The sequence below is a fragment of the Symphalangus syndactylus genome, chromosome 18 (genome assembly GCF_028878055.3).
Source record: "Symphalangus syndactylus isolate Jambi chromosome 18, NHGRI_mSymSyn1-v2.1_pri, whole genome shotgun sequence".
In the NCBI taxonomy this organism is placed as follows: Eukaryota; Metazoa; Chordata; class Mammalia; order Primates; family Hylobatidae; genus Symphalangus; species Symphalangus syndactylus.
Genome location: NC_072440.2, coordinates 80075389 through 80100239, shown reverse-complemented (window position 1 = coordinate 80100239; position 24851 = coordinate 80075389). Strand labels below are relative to the sequence as shown.

Below are 24851 nucleotides of genomic sequence, written 5' to 3'. Positions count from 1 at the left end.
TAGGGCACTATTGGTGGGGAATAATTAAGTAAAATTGGCTGGTGCTGTGGCTCATGCCTGTAATCCCAGCACTTTGGGAGGCCGAGGTGGGCAGACTGCTTGAGCCCAGGAATTCAAGACCAATCTGGGAAACACAGCAAGACCCTGTCTCAACAAAAAAGTAAAAAAATTAGCTGGGGGCGCGATGGGGTGGCTCATGCCTGTAATCCCAGCACTTTGGAAGGCTGAGGCAGGCGGATTGCTTGAGCCCAGGAGTTGGAGACCAGCCTGGGCAACATGGTGAAACCCTGGCTCTATAAATACAAAAATTAGTTGGGCCCAGTGGCGTGTGCCTGTGATCCCAGCTACTCGGGAGGCTGAGGTAGAAGGATCACCTGAGCCAGGGAGGTGGAGGTTGCAGTGAGTCATGTTGTTTGCGCCACTGCACTCCAGCCTGGGCAATAGAGTGAAACGAAACCCTGTCCAAAAAATAAAAAAATAAAGCTGTTGCAGAATGTGGAGATTCTTGGAAGCTGGAAGCTCTCATGGGGCATTTGTAAACCTCACATTGTAAATAACGGAGTCTTTGTATCAGTTAGGCTTCCTTAGTTTTAGGAAACAAGAAATAATTATGGCTAACTCAAGTAAAAAGAGAAAGAGAAGAGAAAAAAGATGTGGAGATAGAGAGAGAGGGAGAGAGAGGAAAAGACGAAAGGAAGGAAGGGGGAAAGGAGAGAGGAAGAGAGAAATAGAGAAACAGACTGATTAGTGTATTGGATAGGTTACATAACCAAGTGACCAGTCAGGAACCCAGCAGCTCTGGGGGAGTTCAATGTGATGCATTGATAAACCCGCTCTTAAGAGCACTCGATTCCAGTTACTTTCTATTCGGTGGGTCTCCAGCCAAGATTCCAGGTCCCAGGAGAGTCTGACTGACCTAGTGTTTGCTTCCACCTTTGCGGCCTGGGTTCTTTGCTTGCAGCTCATTAGAATACAGGGAGCAGAGACAAGCAGATAGTTTCCCAAAGGAAGGGATGCTGAGTAGATTAAAAAAAAAAGTGTAGATTCTTCACTAAACTATGGGATGGTTACTATGCAAAACCTAAGATTTCCCTTATTCAAATAAATTATCTTTCATATTAGACATCTAAATATGCACTAATTTAGTTAAACCCCTGGGTTCGTTGATCTCATCACACTGAGCTAACATTTTTGTTGCTGTTGTTTGCAGTGACCTGAAGTTTCTATCTTCACAATTGCTTTCCTCTCAAATAATTCCCAGATTTTAAATTTTTATTTTATTGTTTCTGGAGACGGAGTCTCGCTCTGTCGCCCAGGCTGGAGTGCAGTGGCGCGATCTCAGCTCACTTGCAGCCTCTGCCTCCCGAGTTCAAGCAATTCTCCGGCCTCAGCCTTCCAACTAGCTGGGACTACAGGCGCGCGCCCCCACGCCTGGCTAATTTAATTACCAGATTGATATCCATTGCTTCTGAGATGGGCCAATTATCCTTCGGAGAAGACTTAGGTCGCCTGGCAGAAAAAGATGAAAGAAATCTAAGAAAACGATGACACTGAGACAGGAGCCTAGCGAACCAGCAGAGCGACCCCAAGCCGCAATTCCCCATTCCGTGGATCGATTATCAAGGCTTCCTGGCAGGAGCTCTCCAGGGCTGCCGACGTGAGCCGAACTGCACATTGGGAACTGTAGTTGAGGGGGGAAGGCTGAGAGGCGGGCGCCGCACACGCGTACAGGAGCCCCCGTCAACAAAGACGCGCCGAGCGCGCGCGCGCCGGAGAAAAATACGGGAAGACGTGCGCGTGCGCGGCCGCCGTTGGGAGCCACCAGGCGGCGGAGAGGGCAGCGGCAGGAAGGGAGGGGCCGGAGCCACCGACTGCAGGAGAAGGGGTTGTGCTCCTGGCCGAGGAAGGAGAAAGGGGCGGGGCCGGCGGGCAGCGTGCGGCGGTGCGGAGCTCCTGAGACCGGCGGGCACACGGGGGTCTGTGGCCCCCGCCGTAGCAGTGGCTGCCGCCGTCGCTTGGTTCCCGTCGGTCAGCGGGAGGCGGGTTATGGCGGCGGCGGCAGTGAGAGCTGTGAATGAATTCTCCGGGTGGACGAGGGAAGAAGAAAGGCTCCGGTGGCGCCAGCAACCCGGTGCCTCCCAGGCCTCCGCCCCCTTGCCTGGCCCCCGCCCCTCCCGCCGCCGGGCCGGCCCCTCCGCCCGAGTCGCCGCATAAGCGGAACCTGTACTATTTCTCCTACCCGCTGTTTGTAGGCTTCGCGCTGCTGCGTTTGGTCGCCTTCCACCTGGGGCTCCTCTTCGTGTGGCTCTGCCAGCGCTTCTCCCGCGCCCTCATGGCAGCCAAGAGGAGCTCCGGGGCCGCGCCAGCACCGGCCTCGGCCTCGGCCCCGGCGCCGGTGCCGGGCGGCGAGGCCGAGCGCGTCCGAGTCTTCCACAAACAGGCCTTCGAGTACATCTCCATTGCCCTGCGCATCGATGAGGATGAGAAAGGTAACTAGGGGGCTGGGGGAGGGGGCGGCGGCGCCGGGAAGAAGGCGGTGGGGTCGCCGGGGGAGGGCAACACCTGCGTCCTTTTCCTGCGGGAGGGGATGGTGCACCCCCGGAATTGGTATGCCCCGGGAGACTGCTTTCCCGTAGGTCAGAGCCTCATCTTCTAGTATTCTCAAAGCCTCTCCCCTTTCTGGGCACCTTAGCTGTCGACTTTGTTTCAGACACCAGCCTTCCCCCACACTTCTGCATGACCCAAGTCACTGTGAGACACCCAGACGTGTTGATGACAGTGACATTTGTCCTAGAGTGACCACACCGATCCTTTCTAGCACTGTGAAGAGTGTGCAGCTTCCTCTGAACCAAGGTTTCCAAAAGGTTTTGATATTGAAGAAGCAGTGCCTTATTACTGGCTTTTAATGAAAGCAGAGTACTGTAGTGTTAGAAAAAAAGAACAAATGGTGACAATTTTGAAAGAAATAGCTGCATATGACTGCAGTTGAATTTGCATCATTTTAATCAAGATAATCATTTTATCAGTACAACGATTCCTGAATACTTTTTCAATGAAGTTATATTTAGCATAAAACTTTTCCCCCGGTTGCTTTGATTTTAATTAAAGCAGTATTCCAAAGTAGCCTTTAATTTCCAAGTTGAAATGTTTGATGAATGAATTGCATAAACTTAAACATACCACTTTACAATAAAACCTAAAACAACTGTGTATGTTTCTGAATGAAAGCAAGGATACTTCATCTTTCGGGTTTCTTTTAAGCTAACTTTTTTTTTTTTTTTTTGAGACGGAGTCTCGCCCTGTTGCCCGGGCTGGAGTGCAATGGTGCAATCTCGGCTCACTGCAGCCTCCGACTCCCTGGTTCAAGCGATTCTCCTGCCTCAGCCTCCCGAGTAGCTGGGATTACAGGCACTCACCACCACGCCCGGCAAATTTTTGTGTTTTTAGTAGAGTCGGGATTTCACCATGTTGGCCAGGATGGTCTGCATCTCCTGACCTCGGGATCAGCTCGCCTCGGCCTCCCAAAGTGCTGGTATTACAGGCATGAGCCACCACGCTTGGCCTTAAGCTAACATTTTTTATTATATTTGCCAGGCATTGTGCTATTAGCTTTGCGTGTGTTATCTTTTTTCTTTTTCTTTTTTTTTTTTTTTTGAGACGGAGTCTTGCTGTGTCACCCAGGCTGGAGTGCAGTGGCACAATCTCGGCTCACTGCAAACTCCGCCTCCCGGGTTCATGCCATTCTCCTGCCTCAGCCTCTCCGAGTAGCTGGGACTACAGGCGCCCGCCACCACGCCCGGCTAATTTTTTGTATTTTTAGTAGAGACGGGGTTTCACCGTGGTCTCGATCTCCTGACCTCGTGATCCACCCGCCTCGGCCTCCCAAAGTGCTGGGATTACAAGCGTGAGCCACCGCGCCCGGCCTTCTTTTTTCTTTTTTAAAAAAAATAGCAACCATCCCAGACCATGAAAAGTGTTATTTAATCCTCACAATAACTCTGTGAGATGAAGGTATTATTGGTATCAGCATTTTAGAGAAGAAAATGAGGCTCAAAAGGTAAAGCAGGTCATTCCAAACCTATGCTAATAATGAAATATTTTTTATGGAAAATAAGTGAAATTAGGAGAAGTCTAACTTTTACAGTTTTCCCCTTTTATCCTTACTTCCAGTATGCTGAGATCTTGCTTCTCCCTCTGCTAAAAACACCTACTTTTCTACCACACCTCAATTAGATACTTACTTGCATTGTCCATTGGTGAAAACAGGAGCAATCTGCACTTCATTCATAGTGTCTCTCTCTACTACCAACTCCAAAAACTGTTCTAGAATTTCAATCTTGTTGAAACCTATTTCCTTTGTGGGGCCTGGGAGTGGGAAGTAGGATATAAGGAAAGAGGCAGGTATTCGTTGTTTTGGACAGTAAGGAAAGAGTGATGGTTAAGAGAGGTCAAGGAGGGAGTTAACATTTAAGAATACTATGTGTTTGTAGAAGGAAATTTTTTGTTAACTGCCCCAATTTTTTTTTTTTTTTTTTTTTTTTTGAGACGGAGTCTCCCTCTGACACCCAGACTGGAGTGCAGTGGCGTGATACCAGCTTACTGCAACCTCTGCCTCCCAGACGCAGGCGATTCTCCTGCCTCAGTCTCCCGAGTAGCTGGAACCACAGGTGCGCCCTACCACGGCTGGCTAATTTTTTGCATTTTTAGTAGAGACGGTGTTTCACCATGTTGGCCAGACTGGTCACAAACTCCTGACCTCAGGTGATCTGCCTGCCTCAACCTTCCAAGTGCTTGAATTACAGGTGTCAGCCACTGCGCCCGCCCAGCAAGCTCCATTCTTTATCACCTCTTAAGGACATCCAGGATCCCTTCGGGAGAATGAAAACGGTTGCAAAGTTTTAGAATAGAGGAGCAGGTTTAAGAGTAGATCATTTTTTGGGCCGGTCACGGTGGCTCACGCCTGTAATCCCAACACTTTGGGAGGCCGAGGCAGGTGGATCGTGAGATCAAGAGTTTGAGACCATCCTGGCCAACAAGGTGAAATCCTGTCTGTACTAAGAATACAAAAATTAGCCGGGCGTGGTGACACATGCCTGTAGTCCCAGCTACTCGGGAGGCTGAGGCAGGAGAATTGCTTGAACCTGGAAGGTGGAGGTTGCAGTGAGCCGAGATCATGCCATTACACTCCAGCCTGGGCGGCAGAGCAAGACCCTGTCTTGAAAAAGAAAAGTAGATCATTTTTTGCTGGGCACGGTGGCTCACGCCTGTAATTCCAGCACTTTGGGAGGCCGAGGTGGGTGGATTGCTTGAGCCAGGAGTTTGAGACCAGCCTGGGCAACATAGTGAAACCCTGTCTCTGTGAAAAATACAAAAATTAGCTAGGCACAGTGGCACATGTCTGTAGTCCCAGCTACTTGGGGGGCCGAGGTAGGAGGATCACTTGAGCTCAGGTTGTTCAGGCTGCAATGAGCCGAGATCGTGCAACTGCACTCCGAACTGGGTGACAGGAGTGAGACTCTGTCTCAAAAAACAAAAAAAAACAGAAAAAACTGTTTTAATTGTTTTATTCAGGAAGAGAAAGTCAGAACATGCAAGGAAATTTTATTTATCTATTTATTTTTGAGACGGTGTCTCGCTCAGTTGCCCAGGCTGGAGTGCAGTGGTATGATCTTGGCTCACTGCAACCTCTGCCTCCCGGATTCAAGCGATTCTCCTGCCTCAGCCTCCCGAGCAGCTAGGATTACAGGTGTACACCACCACGCCGAGCTAATTTTTGTATTTTTAGTAGAGATGGGGTTCCACCATGTTGGCCAGGCTGGTTTCGAACTGCTGACCTCAAGTGAACCGCCCTCCTTGGCCTCCCAAAGTGCTGGGATTACAGGTGTGAGCTGCTGTGCCCGACCACAAGGAAATTTTAGTTAACACTTGGGTTGATGGGAGTTGGGAGGTAGGATAAAAGGAGAAATTAAGGAAAACCTAGGCATGAAAAATAAAAGACCCTGAGCTCTTAGATTTGAAGAAATAGCAGTTCCATGTGAGGAATAAGTGGAAGAAATAGAATTCAGACCTCAGGTCTCAGGCTGGTGACTTAATTATTTGAGTATCACATATATGAATATATCTATTATACTTAAATCCTCCTAAACATTTTTATTTTTCAGTTGGATATATTAAATATATAAAAATAATTATTTAATTTATTTTAGAGACAGTGTTTCACTCTCTTACCCAAGCTGGAGTGGAATGTGATCATAGCTCACTGCAGCCTCAAGGCTCTTTCCTAGGCTCAAGTGATCCTCCTTTTTTTTTTTTTTTGCTAGAGATAGGGTCTTGTTATATTGGCCAGGCTGGAGAAATTTCAACAATATTCTCAGTGATCTGTGTAATGCATATTTCATACTCTTTCTACTGATAATGTTTCTGTTCACAACTCTTTCTTCATATTTTGATTTCTTTTTTTTTTTTTTTTTTTTTTTTTTTTTTTTTTTTTTGAGACAGAGTCTTGCTTTGTCGCCCAGGCTAGAGTGCAGTGGCACGATCTCGGCTCACTGCTAGCTCTGCCTCCTGGGTTCACGCCATTCTCCTGCCTCAGCTTCCTGAGTAGCTGGGACTACAGGTGCCCGCCACCAGGCCCAGCTAATTTTTTGTATTTTTAGTGGACACAGGGTTTCACCGTGTTAGCCAGGATGGTCTCGATCTCCTGACCTCGTGATCCGCGCGCCTCGGCCTCCAAAGTGCTGGGATTACAGGTGTGAGCCACTGCGCCCGGCACATATTTTGATTTCTAATGTGGACATCAGAATGGACTGTTGACAGCTTTTTTTTTTTTTTTTTTTTTTTGAGACAGAGTTTTGCTTCTTCACCCAGGCTGGAGTGCAATGGCGGCGCAATCTCAGCTCACTACAACCTCCACCTCCTAGGTTCAAGCAATTCTCCTGCCTCAGCCTCCGCAGTAACTGGGATTACAGGCATGTGCCACCCCACACCCAGCCAATTTTTGTATTTTTAGTAGAGACGGCATTTCACCATGTTGGCCAGGCTGTTCTCGAACTCCTGGCCTCAAGTGATCTGCTCGCCTTGGCCTCACAAACTGCTAGGATTACAGGTGTGAGCCACCGTGCCCAGCCTGACAGGTCTTTAGTTTGATTTTAGTTCAACAACTGATGCCATAATATGCCAAATTAAATTAGTTCAGACTGAAACAGATTACTTACAGATTCATTTTCCTTTAAAAATTAAGTAAAACTTTAGCTGGATGTGGTGGCGGGTGTGTGTAAGCCCAACTACTCAGGAGGGTGAGGCAGGAGAATCGCTTGAACCCAGGAGGTGGAGGTTGCAGTGAGCTGAGATCTCACCATTGCACTCCTGCCTGGGTGAGAAGAGTGAGAATCCATCAAAAAAAAAAAAAAAAAAAAAGGCTGGGCGTGGTGGCTCAAGCCGGGTGCAGTGGCCCATGCCTGTAATCCTAGCACTTTGGGAGGCCGAGGCAGGCGGATCACTTGTGGTCAGAAGTTTGTGACCAGCCTGGCCAACATATTAGTGAAACCCCGTCTCTACTAAAAATACAAAAATTAGCTGGGCATAGTGGTGCACGCCTGTAGTCCCAGGTACTTGGGACGCTGAGGAAGGACAATTGCTTGAACCCCAGAGGTGGAGATTGCAGTGGGCCAAGATCACGTCACTTCTCTCTAGCCTGGGCGACAGAGCAAGACTACATCTCTCAAAAAAAAAAAAAAAAAAAAAAAAACAGTTTATATTGTTATGGTTCTTTTCTATCTTAAATTTTTTCTTTAGGAGATTGAATATTTTTGTACTTTAGCCTTAATCTAGTGGTTGAAAGAGAGTGCACTTTTGAAGTCTGCCTCTTGGCCGTCCTTGACAACACAAACCTTAGTTCCAAGAGAATTTAATTCTTCCTTTTTCTCACTGCTTCAAAATCTATATGATCAAATAGAAACGAGTTGAATAGGCAGTCTCTTCAAAGGTTTCCTAACTCTGTGGTTAACTACTAAGGAGCTGGTAATATCATGCACTGCCATTCCCTTGGCAACATGACTTATCTTTTTTTTTTTTTCTTTTTTGAGACAGAGTCTCGCTCTGTCACCCAGGCTGGAGTGCAGTGGCGAGATCTCAGCTCACTGCAAGCTCCACCTCCTGGGTTCACGCCATTTTCCTGCCTCAGCCTCCTGAGTAGCTGGGACTACAGGCGCCCGCCACCACGCCCGGCTAATTTTTTTTGTATTTTTTAGTAGGGACGGGGTTTCACCGTGTTAGCCAGGACGGTCTCGATCTCCGGACCTTGTGATCTGCCCGCCTCGGCCTCCCAAAGTGTTGGGATTACAGGTGTGAGCCACCACGCCTGGCCGATTTATCTTCTAATTTAACTAATTTATTTGATTCAGTGAAATGGTGTCAAATGTAGTAGTGTTAATTAATTGAAACATTTCGTACCTTGAAATGTTAAATGCCAAATTAAATCTTTTTAATGAAATCTTTTTTTTTTTTTTTTTTTTTTTTTGAGATGGAGTCTTGCTCTGTCGCCCAGGCTGGAGTGCAGTGGTGCGATCTTGGCTCACTGCAAGCTCCACCTCCCGGGTTTACGCCATTCTCCTGCCTCAGCCTCCTGTGTAGCTGGGACTACAGGCGCCTGCCACCACGCCCGGCTAATTTTTGTTGTATTTTTAGTAGAGACAGGGTTTCACCATGTTAGTCAGGATGGTCTCGATCTCCTGACCTCGTGATCCGCCCGCCTTGGCCTCCCAAAGTGCTGGGATTACAGGTGTGAGCCACCGTGCCCCGCCATGAAATCTTGTATAAATGTGGTTTATATGGTGACTATGTTTATTCTGAATTTTATTCTTATGGCATACTCAAAAAAAATTTTTTTTTTTTTTTGAAACGGGGTCTTGCTTTGTCGCCCACGCTGGAGTGCAGTGCTGCAATCTCGGCTCACTGTAACCTCCACCTCCCGGGTTCAAGTGATTCTCCTGCCTCAGTCTCCTGAGTAGCTGGTACTGCAGGCGCGCACCACTACGCCTGGCTAATATTTTTGTATTTTTAGGAGAGACAGGGTTTCACCATGTTGGTCAGGCTGATCTCGAACTCCTGACCTGAAGTGATCTGCCTGCCTCAGCGTCCCAAAGTGCTGGGATTACAGGTATGACCCACTGCACCCAACCCATACTCAAATTTGACACTGAATTTTCGTAAAGGCCTTAATTTATCTGAAACCAAACTATTTCAAAAGAGAGAAATAGCACAGCAAATTCTATTGACTTAATAAAAGGATATGTGAGGTCTATTTATTAAAGCAAATATTTATTGGAAGCCAGTTAATTTGTACAGCTCTGCATTTTAGATGATATTTGAGAAATATTTACTTCCTCTCCAGTGAGTTGTGTTAAAACATTTGTTATGTGATTAACAAATATGTGTACATATATATATATGTACATACACATTTTGAGACAGGGCCTCACTCTGTTGTTCAGGCTGGAGTGCAATGACACGATCTTAGCTCACTGCAGCTTCAGCCTCCCAGGCTCAGTCGATCCACCCACCTCAGCCTCCCTAGTAGCTGGGTCTACAGACATACCACCATGCTTGGCTAATTTTTTAATTTTTTGTAGAGATGGTGATCTTACCATGTTGACTAAGTTGGTAAATATTTTCTTTAATTGTTGAACTTCCTTGGAAGACTGAAAACCTGTGATAGCTATTTTATATAAGGAGAAGCTAAAATTTAAAGAGTAGACTCATAGCAGAACCAAAAATAGAATTTAAGTGAATAGACTCAAAATACTGTACTTTATACTACAGGTTTTTATGTTGTAATGCTGGTAATGAGCTCCTTGGAATACTTGGAGGAAAAGAGAAGGTTGTAATAATGGTTCTTTGGATTAACTAGAACATAACATGTTCTGCATGGCTTCTGTGGGTAGACAAGCCTGAAATCTCCTGGGTAACACAATGGTGGAGGTTGTCTAGGTGTGGTTTGATTTCTCAAGTATGTAGGACTAAACAGAAAAGGCCTAGTATGTTACATGAATGAGAGATCAAGTTTCTCAGGATATTGTAGGGCTAAAGGATCAGGCATCGAAGACAGAAATTGTCTAAATAAAATCTTTTTCTATTTATTCATAGTTTTAAAGGGCTAAAGGGTCAAGCATTGAAGACAGAAATTGTCTAAGTAAACTATTTTTTTATTCATAGTTTTAAGCTGTGTATGTGTGCATGTGTGTGTTTAAAATAACTTCGTCAATGAAAAGAGTCAAACTCTGTAAAATATTTGAAGAGATTTATTCTGAGCCAAATATGAGTGACCAGTGGCCCATGACACAGCCCCAGTAGATACTAAGAACATCTGTCCAAGGTGGTCAGGCTATAGCTTGATTTTATACACTTTAGGGAGACATAAGACGTCAGTTAAACATGTAAGATGTACATTGGTTCCATCTGGAAAGGCAGGAAAACTAGAAGTTGGGGAGGCTTCCAGGTCATAGGCAGATTCAAAGATTTTCTGATTGGCAGTTGGTCAAAAGAGCTTATCTAAAGTCCTGGAATCCATAGAAGGGAGTGTCTGGGTTAAAATAATAAGTTGTAGATACCAAGGTTTTTATTATACAGATGAAGCCTCCAGGTAGCAGGCTTCAGAGAGAATACATTGTAAATGTTTCTTATGAGACTTTAAAAGGTGGCAGACTCTTAGTTAATTTTCTCCTGGTTCTGGTGAAAGACTTGGAAAGGGAAAGGATTCTCTACAGAATGTAAATTTTCCCCACAAGAGACAGCTTTGCAGGGCCATTTTAGAATATGTCAAAGAAATATAATTTAGGGTAAAATACTTCAATTTCTTTTTTTTTTTTTTTTTTTTTGAGACAGAGTCTCGCTCTGTTGCCCAGGCTGGAGTGTAGTGGTGTGATCTCGGCTCACTGCAAGCTCTGCCTCCTGGGTTCACACTGTTCTCCTGCCTCAGCCTCCCGAGTAGCTGGGACTGCAGGCGCCCACCACCACGCCCGGCTATTTTTTTGTATTTTTAGTAGAGACAGGGTTTCACCATGTTGGCCAGGATGGTCTCGATCTCTTGACCTCGTGATCCACCTGCTTCGGCCTCCCAGAGTGCTGGGATTACAGGCGTGAGCCACCGTGCCCGGCCTCAAAATACTTCAATTTCTTTCATGGCCTGCTATCTGACATGTGATGCTGTAGTAGAGTCAGGCTGGGAATTTGGCATCTTATTGCTACAAAACATCTTAATATCTCTGTTTTAATGTTAATGCTGATCAGTTGTCCCTGAATTCCAAAGGGAAGAGGGTATAATGAGTCATGTCCAACCCCCACTTCTCATCATGGCCTGAACTAGTTTTTTAGGTTAACTTTGGAATGCCCTTGGCAAGGGGAGGGTCCGTGAGTCAGTTGCGGATCTTAGAGTTTTGTTTTTTCTTACCGGTTTATAAAAAGTTAATGAAAATTATCATATTTCATAATTCTGTATAATTCAATATTGTACTTTATTTAAAACTCATGTATAAAATAGCTGTCCATATCTGTTTTCAGAAGATGAGGATGGAGGGTAGAAATCAGAAGTGTCAGATTTGGTAATTTTCTTACACTGCTGAAAACCTCTATACCTACCACTTTGAAAAGATTAATTTCAGACTTACTTTCTTTGGGCCTATGATTGTACTTTAAAGTTTCCCTGATTAAGGAATAAATCTGATAAATGGACATTCAGATGATACCATACTTTTCCAAAAGATAATATTGCTTTTGATTACATATGCAATAAACATTTCACATTTTTTCTCAAGAATATTTACTGGCATCTGCACCAAAGACACAAAAAAAGCAGCCACTGTTAAGGACTTTATCCCTTGTTCTTTTTTTAGCTGGTTTGCTGTTGTTGTATGTTTCCTAATGTTGAATACAGTTAAACCTTGTTAAACTGGATTCCCAATATTATTGTTAGTTTTCCTGATGACAAGGATAGTTAGTAAATGGATATTGAATCATTTTATTTTTTTAGTAGTGATGGGGTTTTGCTATGTTGGCCAGGTTGGTCTCAAACTCCTGGCCTCAAGTGATCTACCTGCCTTGGCCTCTCAAAGTGTTAGGATTACAGGCGTGAGCCACTGCACCTGGCTGGATATTGAATTATTGAAGAAGGATGTTTCCTAACCCTTCCTGCCTCTTTTCTGCTGTCTTACTCTCTCTGTTCCACCCAGTAGTAGTTGGGTTTTTGATGTCTGGCAAAGTATAGATTGTCTACTCTTCTATATTAGTTTTCTTCACTCTTTTTTTTTTTTATTTATTTTTATTTTTTTAAACCAAGATAGAGACAGGGTCTTACTGTATTGCCCAGGCTGGTCTTGAACTCCTGAGCTCAAGCGATCCTCCCACCTCACCCCTCAAAGTGCGGGGATTACAGCCATGAGCCACCGTGCCTGGCCAGTTTTCTTCAGTCTTGACCTATAATAGTCCTGCAAAGCCAGTGAAGCTGTTAATATGCTGACATAGCCTTTTTTTTCTCTTGTTTGTGAATTATTAACAATCGCTGATCTTAGGCATCATATACAATAAAACATCTTTGAACACAGTCACATCTCAGTAGCTCATTCTGGTTAATGAGGAAAGAAAAATGTCAAAATCTGTGATTTTCTTAGAGGTTATTAAATGTTTTACAGCTGTATAGATATTCTGTAGACTTGCTGTACTTACTTACATAACTTTTCTGCTCTTCTGCAGAGGGAGAGAATTAACTTCATAAGTGGGCTTTGTCAATGCCCTCCAGTCAACGATCTCCAGGAACAAACCTATCTATGGTTGAGCAAGTGGGGTTTATTACTCACTGTAGCCAGGGAGAACACACATATGTAATAACCATGGTACGTCCTAGTAAAAGGGTGTTTGAAAGATATTACAGGATTTGGGCTCGTTTATTTGGTGATTTTAAGGAGGGTTTAAGGAAGCAGGGTTTTGCTCTGATTTGGATGCTACCAGGAGCTGGGAAGAATTCTATGAATAAATATTATAAAACCTATCTAGAAGAAAAGACTAGAGTGAGGTCTAAAGCTGTAGTGGTTAAAAAGCAAAGGTCACTCGTTAGCTGGAAAAGGGGAATGTTTGGTATTTCATAGTTTAGACAGTGTTCAGTGTTCATGTTTTGTCTGTGTTTAAACATAATTGTAGAGTGGTCTTGTTCCACTGTGGTCGCAGAGTGGCCTTATTTCATGCTGATATTCTGTAAGTGCCAGGTCAAATACCAAGGTTTAGCTGATAGTAGTAGGCCAACTCCTAGATGTAATAAGCTGCTTTTCTCTTTCTCAGCTGTTTTTTTTTTTTTTTTTAAATAGAGTCTGGCTCTGTCACCCAGGCTGGAGTACAGTGGGGCCATCTCGGCTCACTGCAACCTCTGCCTCCCAGATTCAAGCGACTCTCCTGCCTCAGCCTCCCAACTAGCTAGAATTACAGGTGCACATCACCACACCCTTCTTGTGGCAATCTGGGTCTCACTAATATTTGAAAGAAAATATACTGTAGATAATTTGCAAGTTAATCTGTTAGGCATATCTCTTGTCTCTATTTAAAGATGAATATCAGCATTTCTGTTGTTTCTACAGTAACATACTAAAAAATAATGCAGTCCAGGTGCAGTGGCTCACACCTGTAATCCTAGCACTTTTGGAAGTTGAGGCAGGAAGATCACTTGAGGCCAGGAGTTCGAGACTAGCCTGGGTATGCAAGACCCCATTTCTTTTTCACTGCAACCTCTGCCTCCCAGGTTCAAGCGATTCTCGTGCCTCAGCCTCCCAAGTAGCTTGGGATTACAGGCGTGTGCCACCATGCCTGGCTAATTTTTGTATTTTTTGGTAGAGATGGGGTTTCTGGCCAAGCTGGCCAGGCTGGTCTCGAACGCCTAACCTCAAGTGATCTACCCTCCTCAGCCTCCCAGAGTGCTAGGATTACAGGTGTGAGCCACTGTGCCTGGCCCCATTTCTACAAACAATTAAAAAATATTAGCCCAGTGTAGTGGTGCATGTTTCTAGTCCCAGCTACTCAGAAGGCTGAAATGGAAGGATTGCTTGAGCCCAGAATTTCAAGGCTACAATGAGCTATGATGATGGCACTGCACTCCAGCTTGGGTGACAGAGTGAGACCCTGTCTCTAAAAAATGAAGTAAAATAGTGCAGAAGTATAGAACGTGAAAATCTTCCTTAACCTTACCATAAGGGAAATGATTACTAATCAGTTTCTTAACTTTTTTACTTATATAAACATAAGTATTCATCAGAGAAAAAAATATGCAAAACAATTTGCAATCTTTTTCACTTACCGTGTTTTGGAATTTTTTTCATTTCAATATATTTGATCTTCCGTGTGTTTTTTCAGTTTGTTTGTTTTTGTCACCCAGGTTGGAGTGAAGTGTAAGAACACGGCTTATTGCAGCCTCAATCTCCTGCTCCCATTTAGCCCCTCAAGTAGCTGGGACCACAGGTGCATGTCACCACGCCTGGCTAATTTTTATTTTTATTTTGGTAGAGGTGGGGTTTCACCATGTTGCCCAGGCTGATCTTGAATTCCTGGGCTCAAGTGACCCGCCCACCTCAGCCTCCCGAAGTGTTGAGATTACAGGTGTGAACCACCATGCTCCACCTCTTAGTCTTTACAATCTGCAAAACCTCATAAGTGGCTAATAGAGGAATATAGTAAAGCAAAGGGGGATATCATTGATTAGAACTGTGTTTTTAGGCTGGGTGCGGTGGCTCACGCCTTAATCCCAACATTTTGGGAGGCTGAAGTGGGAGTATCACTTGAGCCCAAGAGTTCAAGACCAGCCTGGGCAATATAGTGAGAGACCCTGTCTTTAGAAAGAAATTAACCAGGTGTCGTGGTGCACACCTGTGGTCCCAGCTATTTGAGAGGCTGAGGTGGGAGAATCGCTTAAGCCTGGGAGGCGGAGGTTGCAGTGAGATCATAACCACTGCACGGGTGACAGAGCGAGACCCAGTCTGAAAAAAAAAGTATCTTTTCGTTTTTTTCCAACTCATGTACACCCACCACCCCAACCCTGCTTTTTTTTTTCTGACGTTGGGTCTTGCTCTGTCACCCAGGCTAGAGTGCAGTAGCACAATCTCGACTCACTTCAGCCTCTTCTTCCTGGACTCAAGCAGTCCTCCCACCTCAGCCTCCCGAGTAGCTGGGACCACAGGCGTGCACCATCATGCCTGGCTAATTTTTGTATTTTTTGTAGAGATAGGGTTTCACCATGTGTTTCACCATCTCTAACTCCTGGGCTCAGTCCACTTTTGCCTTGGCATGAGCCACTGTGTGTGGTCCACGTTTTTTATTAATGGATATTTGGATTGTTTCCATCTGTTGTGAATAATGTGGCTATGAACATTGGTGTAAATAGCTGTTTAAGTCCCGGCTTTCAGTACTTTTGGATAAGTACCTAGGAGTAGAATTACTGGATTATATGGTAACTTTGTATTTAAATTTTTGAACTGCCAACCTGTTTTCCATAGGAGCTGCACCATTTTGCATTCCCACCAGCAGTGTACAAGGGTTCCAGTTTCCCCACATTTGTTATTTTTCATTTCTTGAAATAATAGTCATCCTAAAGGATATGAAGTGGTATCTCGTTGTGATTTTGATTTGCATTTATTTTTCTAATGACTTATGCTCAGCATTTTGTCATGTGCTTGTGTACCATTTGTGTATCTTCTTTGGAAAAATGTCTATTAATGTTCTTTTCTCATTTTTTAATTGGGTTGTTTTTATGTTTATCAATTTTGTAAACATTTTAAGCTGTGCATCATAACTACTCAACCCTGACATGGTAAGTTTGACCCAGTAAAACTTTATGTACAAAACTAGGCAGCTTACTAGATTTAATCTTAGTCCATAATTTGCTAAGGCATGCCCTAGATAATGTAGTTACACTATTAGCTAATAATTTAAACTACAAGTAGTTGTAAGTTTCTGCCACGCAAATTCTTTCTTGATTTGATGTCGTCTGGTTGGTTGAATTTGAGTGTTATTTGGAGTCATAGAGTTAAAAGAGAAATGTCTATGAGAAACTAGGAACTGTTGGGAGCTAATGTTAAAGGATTTTGGAGACCTTTTGTGCACTGGAGACCATCGGAAGATTGGATTTTCCGCTATAAATGTATCTAAAGGGTAATCAGTGTAAGTTATGGGCTGTAGTTTGCCAACCCCTACATTAAGGGATTGAAATAATTTGAATATGGGTTTCAGTTCTTGTATGGTCTGGCTCAGTTCTTTTTTTTTTTTTGAGATGGAGTCTCACTCTGTTGCCCAAGATACAGTGCAATGGCACGGTCTCAGCTCACTGCAACCTCTGCCTCCCAGGTTCAAGCAATTCTCCTGCCTCAGCCTCCAGAGTAGCTAGGACTACAGGCACGTGCCACCACACCTGGCTAATTTTTTTTTTTTCAAGACAGAGTTTCGCTCTTGTCACCCAGCCTGGAGTGCAATGGCACGATCTCGGCTCATCGCAGCCTCTGCCTCCCGTGTTCAAGTGATTCTCCTGCCTCAGCCTCCCAAATAGCTGAGGCAACAGGCGTGTGCCACCACGCCTAGCTGATTTTTCTATTTTTAGTAGAGATGGGGTTTCACCATCTTGGCCAGGCTGGTCTCGAACTCCTGATCTCGTGATCCACCCGCCTCGGCCTCCCAAAGTGCTGGGATTACAGGTGTGAGCCACTGCGCCCGGCATTTTTGTGTGTGTTTTTAGTAGAGATGGGGCTTCACCGTGTTAGCCAGAATGGTCTTGATCGCCTGACCTCGTGATTCGCCTGCCTCGGCCTCCCAAAGTGCTGGAATTATGGGCGTGAGCCACCATGCCCGGCTGTGGCTCAGTTCTTAACCGTTCGTTCATTCAGGGTCCCAGCCAAAATCTTTTGCCACAGCTTCTCCTCCTGGGCATGCTCTGAAATTCATTTTTTGTCCGTTGCATGAGTTCGCTAAAAGCTCTGCTTAGTTTCTTCACCACTTTCAGAGTTCACAGTCATTTCAAGTAGACGAGGTCAGGAGATCGAGACAATCCTGGCCAACATGGTGAAACTCCGTCTCTACTAACAATACAAAACTTAGCTGGGCGTGGTGGCAGGCACCTGTAGTCCCGGCTACTCAGGAGGCTGAGGCAGGAAAATTGCTTGAACCCGAGAGGCAGAGGTTGCAGTAAGCCGAGATCATACCATTATACTCCAGCCTGGGCGACAGAGTGAGACTCTGTCAAAAAAAAAAAAAAGAAAAAAAGAAAAGTGCTCCAAATGCTGGGCTCATCTCTGCTAGCTTCTCTCCTTTTTATATTTCGATAAGTTTTAAAATAATAACCATCCTAATGGGCTTGATATGGTCCCTCCTTTCTAAATTTTGGTAATTTTCGTTGTTTTGGAAACTCGCTAATTCCTTCAAACAGATGTTTTTACAACTTTTTTTCTAGTTCTCTCTCTCTTTTTTTTTTTTTTTTTTTTGAGACAGTCTCTCTCTCAGTGGCGCGATCTCCCTCACTGCAACCTCTCCCTCCTGGATTCAAGCAGCGATTCTCCTGCCTCAGCCTCCCAAATAGCTGGGAGTACAGGCACCCACCCCTATGCCCAACTAATGTTTGTATTTTTAGTAGAAATTGGGTTTCACCATGTTGACCAGGCTGGTCTCGAACTCCTGACCCCAGGTGATCCGCCTGCCTCAGCCTTCCAAAGTGCTGGGATTACAGGCGTGAGCCACCGCACTTGGCTCTTACTATGGTAAGAGCATCTTACTATGGTAATCAGAATTTTAGTGCTGATGTTATAATCCAAGCCCAAATGGATATTCTTATACATTAAATGTTGGAATATCATGCTTGTTAAAAATCAGATCTGGGCCGGGCGCGGTGGCTCACGCCTGTAATCCCAGCACTTTGGGAGGCCGAGGCAGGCGGATCACGAGGTCAGGAGATCGAGACCATCCTGGCTAACACAGTGAAACCCCGTCTCTACTAAAAATACAAAAAATTAGCCGGGCGAGGTGGCGGGCGCCTGTAGTCCCAGCTACTGGGGAGGCTGAGGCAGGAGAATGGCGTGAACCCGGTGGGGGCTGGAGCCTGCAGTGAGCCAAGATCACACGACTGCACTCCAGCCTGGGCCACAGCGAGACTCTGTCTCAAAAAAAAAAAAAAAAAAATCAGATCTGCTGGGCACAGTGGCTCACGCCTGTTATCCCAGCACTTTGGGAGGCCCAGGCAGGTGGATCCCCTGAGATCAGGAGTTCGAGACCAGCCTGACCAACATGGAGAAACCCTGTCTTTACTAAAAATACAAAATTAGCCGAGCATGGTGGCACGTGCCTTTAATCCCAGCTACTCGGGAGGCAGGAGAATTGCTTGAACCTGTGAGGCGGAGGTTGCAGTGAGCTGAGATCGCGCCATTGTACTCCGGCCTGGGCAATGAGCGAAATTCCGTCTCAAAAAAAAAAAAAAAAAAAAATCAGATCTGTCCCTATGATTTTATCTTCACTGCATGTCATATAAATGGAAGCATGTAGTATGTAGCCTTTTGTGTCTCGCTTCTCTCCCTTTGCAAAATATTTTTGAGATTTATCCATTTTCCTACATATGTCAGTAGTTTGTTTCTTTTTAACGCTGAATAGTATTCCATGTGTGGAGATACCACAATTTGTTACTCCATTCACTAAATGATTTGGGTTGTTTCCTGTTTTTTTTGTTGTTGTTGTTTATTTATTTATTTTTTTTTTGAGATGGAGTCATGTTCTGTTGCTCAGGCTGGAGTGCAGTGGCACATTCGCAGCTCACTGCAACCTCTGCCTCCCTGGTTCAAGTGATTCTCCTGCCTCAGCCTCCCGAGTAGCTGTGATTACAGGTGCCCGCCACCATGCCCAGCTAATTTTTGTGTTTTTAGTAGAGATGGGGTTTCACCATGTTGGTCAGGCTGGTCTTGAACTCCGCCCTCCTTGGCCTCCCAAAATGCTGGGATTACGGGTGTGAGCCACCATGCCCATCCTCCTGTTTTTAACTTTTATGAGTAAAGGTACTGTAAGTTCATGTACAGGTCTTAGAAGTTTGCATTTTTCTTGGGTAAATATGTAGAAGAAGAGATTGTTGACTCATGTGGTAAATATATGTTTAATGTCATAAGAAACTACCAAACTGTTTTTCCAACTGGGTACCATTTTGTTTCCTACCAGCAAACATATGAAAGGTCCATTACCCTTTGTCTTGTAATATTTTGGTATTTTTATGTTCTTTTGTTTTTTTGCCATTCAAAATTGGGTGCATTGTTGTATCTTTGGGTTTTAATTTGTACTTCCCTAACAACTAAAGATGTGGAGCATCTTTTTATACACTTATTTGCCAATTATGTCTCAATTCTTTGGCAATACTTATATTTGACTCTGCCTACTATATCTATCTATCTATCTATCTATAGTTTTGTTTTTTTGTTTTTTTTTTTGAGATGAAGTCATGCTCTGTTGACCAGGCTGGATGCAGTGGCATGATCTTGGCTCACCGCAACCTCAACCTCTGCCTCCCAGCTTCAAGCAATTCTCTTGCCTCAGCCTCCTGAGTAGCTGGGACTATAGACACATGCCACCATGCCCAGCTAATTTTTGTATTTTTAGTAGAGGTGGAGTTCCGTCATGTTGTCCAGGCTGGTCTTCAACTCCTGACCTCAGGTGACCCGCCTGCCTCAGCCTCCCAAAAGTGCTGAGATTACAGGCATGACCCACCGTGCCCAGCTGGAATAAGCAATCTTAAAAAGCAGTTTGTTGATTTCTGGTGAATAGAGAAAGTGTGACAAACTATGACTCAATAGTTGTATTTCTTTTTCTGTTTTTTTTTTTTTTTTTTTTTTTTGACACAGAGTCTTGCTGTGTCGCCCAGGCTGGTGTGCAGTGGCTCACTGCAAGCTCTGCCTCCCGGATTCACGCCATTCTCCTGCCTCAGCCTCCGGAGTAGCTGGGACTACAGGCGCCCACCACCATGCCTGGCTAATGTGTTTTTTGTATTTTTAGTAGAGACGGGGTTTCACTCTGTTAGCCAGGATGGTCTCCATCTCTTGATCTCCTGATCCACCCGTCTTGGCCTCCCAAAGTGTTGGGATTACAGGTGTGAGCCACCGTGCCTGGCCGATTTATTTTCTAATTTAACTGAAAACCAATTTATTTGATTCAGTGAAATGGTGTCAAGCTGTAGTAGTGTTAATTAATTGAAACATTTGGTACCTTGAAATGTTAAATGCCAAATTAAATCTTTTTAATGAAATCATTTTTTTTTTTTTTTTTTTTTTTTTTGAGATGGAGTCTTGCTCTGTCGCCCAGGCTGGAGTGCAGTGGTGCAATCTCGGCTCACTGCAAGCTCCACCTCCCGGGTTTATGCCATTCTCCTGCCTCAGCCTCCCATGTAGCTGGGACTACAGGCGCCCGCCACCATGTCCGGCTAATTTTTGTTGTATTTTTCGTAGAGACGGTTTCACCGTGTTGGTCAGGATGGTCTCAATCTCCTGACCTCGTGATCCACCCGCTCGGCCTCCCAAAGTGCTGGGATTACAGGCATGAGCCACCACACCCAGCCTATCCCAGCACTTTAGGAGGCTGAGGTGGACGGATCACTTGAAGTCAGGAGTTTGAAACCAGCCTGGCCAACATGGTGAAACCCCGTCCCTACTAAAAATACAAAAATTAGGTGTGGTGGTGGGCCCCTGTAATCCCAGCACTTTGGGAGACTAGGGCAGGAGGATTACTTGAGCCTAGGAGTTAAAGACCACCCTGGGCAACATGGCAAGACCCTATCTCTACAAAAGAAATACACAGACATTAGCTAAGTGTGGTGGCACATGCCTGTAGTCTTAGCTACTCGGGAGGCCAAGGGAAGAGGATCAGTCACTTGAGCCCAGGAGTTGGAGGGTGCAGTGAGCTAGGATCGTGCCCCTGCACTCCAGTGTGGGTGACAGCAAGACTCTGTTTAAAAAAAAAAAAAAATGAGGCCGGGCGCGGTGGCTCACGTTTGTAATCCGAGCACTTTGAGAGGCCAAGGCGGGTGGATCACCTGAGTTCAAGATAAGCCTGGCCAACATGGTGAAAACCTCATCTTTATACTTAAATTACAAAAACTAGCTGGGTGTGATGGTGCACACCTGTAACCCCAGCTACTCTGGAGGCTGAGACAGCAGAATCGCTTGAACCTGGGAGTCGGAGGTTGCAATGAGCTGAGATCGCAACACTGCACTCCAGCCTAGGTGACAGAGCGGGACTCTGTCTCAAAAAGAAAAGAAAAGAAAAAAAGTCTAAGAAGTTAATTTTCATTAAGACAAATGTTCAAAAATAATAGAAATAAAACAAAAATTAAAATTAATTTTCAAATATAGTGTGATTTGAGTATAACGATCACTTTACAGAAGTTATTCTACATACTTTTTGATTATGCTGAGTTTTTAGGTCCTTTTAAAGCTTAACTTGTATCAGGAATTAATGTTTTAAACTAGTTGTTGGGTTCAAAGAAAATAGAAATGTGTTATTAAATGCCATACTTGTAATCTCATATACCAGTTCTCTTGATGCAATCAATTGTTAAATAAAAACTTCCTCTAGAGAGGAGGCACCCAACAATGAACACATTATATCAAATTTGAATATGAGATTAAACAATGCTTTTTGTTTCATTGTTATTGAAAATCATATTTGTATTTTTCAAAAGTATATATACTTAAAAATTCCTAAATAAAATGTCTTTCTGTAATACAGCATTTTAGTGGTTATAAGGATCAATACCATGAGCTGATAAGCAAAATAGGACTCACAGCCCTAAAATGTTGACAAACATGATGACCATATTCCCCATATTGGAGTTACATATACACATTACAATGATAAAAATACTAAGAAGTTATGTAGTAATGTTTCTCAGACTTACTTGTTTACAACCCTATTTTTTATGTATTATCTCTTAACAGCATGATTTGCAATATTTAGTGTACTCTTCATAAGATCTATACAAATAATTTTTTATTTTAAAGCAGGACAGAAGGAGCAAGCTGTGGAATGGTATAAGAAAGGTATTGAAGAACTGGAAAAAGGAATAGCTGTTATAGTTACAGGACAAGGTAAGATTATATTTGTTTATAGCCATCCCAAATTATAATATATTCACATGATCATCCAGATTTCAGATCTATTTATTTATGTATTTATTTTTCTTTCTTTTCTTTTCTTTTTTTTTTTTTTTTTGGGACAGGGTCTTGCCTCCGTTACCCAGGCTGGAGTGCAGTGATGTGATCATAGCTCACTGCAACCTCAAACTTCCGGGCTCAAGTGATCCTCCTGCCTCTGCTTCCCATGTAGCTGGGACCACAGGCACACACTACCACACTTAACTAATTATTATTATTATTACTATTTTTTGAGACGGAGTCTCGCTCTGTTGCCCAGGCTGTAGCGTAATGGTGCGATCTCGGCTCACTGCAATCTCCGCCTCCCAGATTCAGGCGATTCTCCTGCCTGAGCCTCCTGAGTAGCTGGGATTACAGGTGTGTGCCACCGTGCCCAGCTAATTTTTGTATTTTTAGTGAAGATGGGATTTTGCCATGTTGGCCAGGCTGGTTTCTAACTCCTGATCTCAAGTGATCTGCCCACCTCAGCCTCCCAAAGTGGTGGGAGTACAGGCCTGAGCCACTGTGGGCCACACTTGGCTAATTAAAAAAAATTTTTTTGTAGAGACAGGGTCTCACTATGTTTCTTCAGCTGATCTTAAACTTCTGGCCTCAAGTGATCCTCCTGCCTCAGCTTTCCAAAGTTCTGGGATTACAGGCATGAGCCACTGCACCCAGCCAGATTGTATTTATCTTAATAAATGTATTTGGGCCAGGCGCAGTGGCTCACGCCTGTAATCCCAGCACTTTGGGAGGCCGAGGTGGGTGAATCACCTGGGATCACGAGTTCGAGACCAGCCTGATCAACATGGAGAAACCCTGTCTCTACTAAAAATTCAAAATTAGCCAGGCATGGTGTCACGCACCTGTAATCCCAGCTACTTGGGAGGCTGAGGCAGGAGAATCGCTTGGACCCAGGAGGCAGAGGTTGCGGTGAGCCAAGATCACGCCATTGCACTCCAGCCTGGGCAACAAGAGTGAAACTGTCTCAAAAAGAAAGAAAAGAAAAACAGTATTTCATTGAATTAAAAATGCCTTGTATTATACCAGTAAGAGTAAAAAACAATTAAAGTATGATATATGCTCTTTTCATCACTTAGAATTTGAATTTTAATCTTATTGAAGAGGCTGTTTTAGTTTTATTTAGACATAGATGTAACAACAACATTAATATCTATGACCAAATTGGTGCATGGGCAATGAAAAACTATGTTGTGACTGCAGCCTGGTGGATAGCATTAGTAAGTTAGCATTGGTTGTAAAATGAATCCCAATTTCAAAGATTTTGAAATGTGGGGAAAAAATGTTTTAGATTCCATGAAATAAGACCTGAAATCTATGAAATACCACAGTAGGTTGGAAACCATCATGAGAAACTGTAACTGTTTTTTTTTTGTTTTTTTTTTTGTAGCTATTATATGTATTCTTTGAGACAGGGTCTCACCCTGTTGCCCAGGCTGGAATGCTGTGATGTGGTCACCTCTCACTGCAACATCCACCTCCTGGGGCTGAAGTGATCCTCCCACCTCACCCTCCCATGCTCAGCTAATTTTTTTTTTTAAGTAGAGACCAGGTCTATTTATGTTGCCCAGGCTGGTCTTGAACTCCTGGGCTCAAGTGATTCTCCTGCTTTGTCTGCCCAAAGTACTGGGATTACAGAAGTGAGCCACAACACCTGGCCTGAAGATAGTATTTTTAAAATCTCTCTTCTTTTCTTTCTTTTGGGTATAAATTTTCTTCTTTTAAAAAAAAAAAAAATTTCTATATAAAGACTGTGACTCACCATGAAAGTAGTTTGGGTAATAATTTATCTAGAAACAATATTAGTTGGGAAATGTAGATATTTTAATTAATTTTTTTCTTTCAGGTGAACAGTGTGAAAGAGCTAGACGTCTTCAAGCTAAAATGATGACTAATTTGGTTATGGCCAAGGACCGCTTACAACTTCTAGGTATCAATTAATGTATAATTTGATGTGGGATGCATTGGAAATGTGTGTTCAATGAAACTTTAATTTGTAGAAAGAAATAGATCAGTGATTGAAAATGTGGTCCAGGCTTTTTAACATAAAGAAAATGTGTAACATATACAAAAACAGAAGAGCATAATGGACTTCTTTTTCTTTTTTTTTTTTTTTTTTTTTTGAGATGGACTCTTGCTCTGTCGCCCAGGCTGGAGTGCAGTGGCGCGATCTTGGCTCGCTGCAAGCTCCGCCTCCCAGGTTCATGCCATTCTCCTGCCTCAGCCTCCTGAGTAGCTGGGACTACAGGCACCCGCCACCATGCCCCGCTGATTTTTTTGTACTTTTAGTAGAGACGGGGTTTCACCGTGTTAGCCAGAATGGTTTCGATCTCCTGACCTCGTGGTCCACCCGCCTTGGCCTCCCAAAGTGCTGGGGTTACAGGCATGAGCCAACGCACCTAGCCGAGCATAATGAACTTCTAATTATTCTTCTCTCAGCATTGATAATTATCACCTCACTGTCAGTCTTTTTTTCTTTTTTTTTTTTTTTTTTTTTTTGAGACGGAGTCTCGCTCTGTCGCCCAGGCTGGAGTGCAGTGGCGCAATCTCGGCTCACTGCAAGCTCCGCCTCCTGCTTTCATGCCATTCTCCTGCCTCAGCCTCTCCGAGTAGCTGGGACTACAGGCGCCCACCACCACGCCCAGCTAATTTTTTGTATTT

General features: G+C 44.1%; 1 protein-coding gene across 5 annotated transcripts in view; it reads left to right on the top strand.

The window, feature by feature from the left end:
* Positions 1 to 1786: 1786 nt before the first annotated feature.
* Positions 1787 to 24851, top strand: part of SPAST (spastin) — a 90440-nt gene continuing 67375 nt past the window's right edge. The window contains exons 1-3 of one of the 5 annotated variants that reach the window (XM_055253552.2): positions 1787 to 2489; positions 22038 to 22124; positions 24037 to 24120. In XM_055253552.2, coding sequence (XP_055109527.1) covers positions 2075 to 2489; positions 22038 to 22124; positions 24037 to 24120 — 586 coding nt within the window. In that variant the 5' untranslated portion in view covers positions 1787 to 2074. The remainder of the gene's footprint in view (positions 2490 to 22037; positions 22125 to 24036; positions 24121 to 24851) is intronic. The other 4 variants (XM_055253551.2, XM_055253553.2, XM_055253550.2 and 1 more) reach the window with 4 other exon arrangements.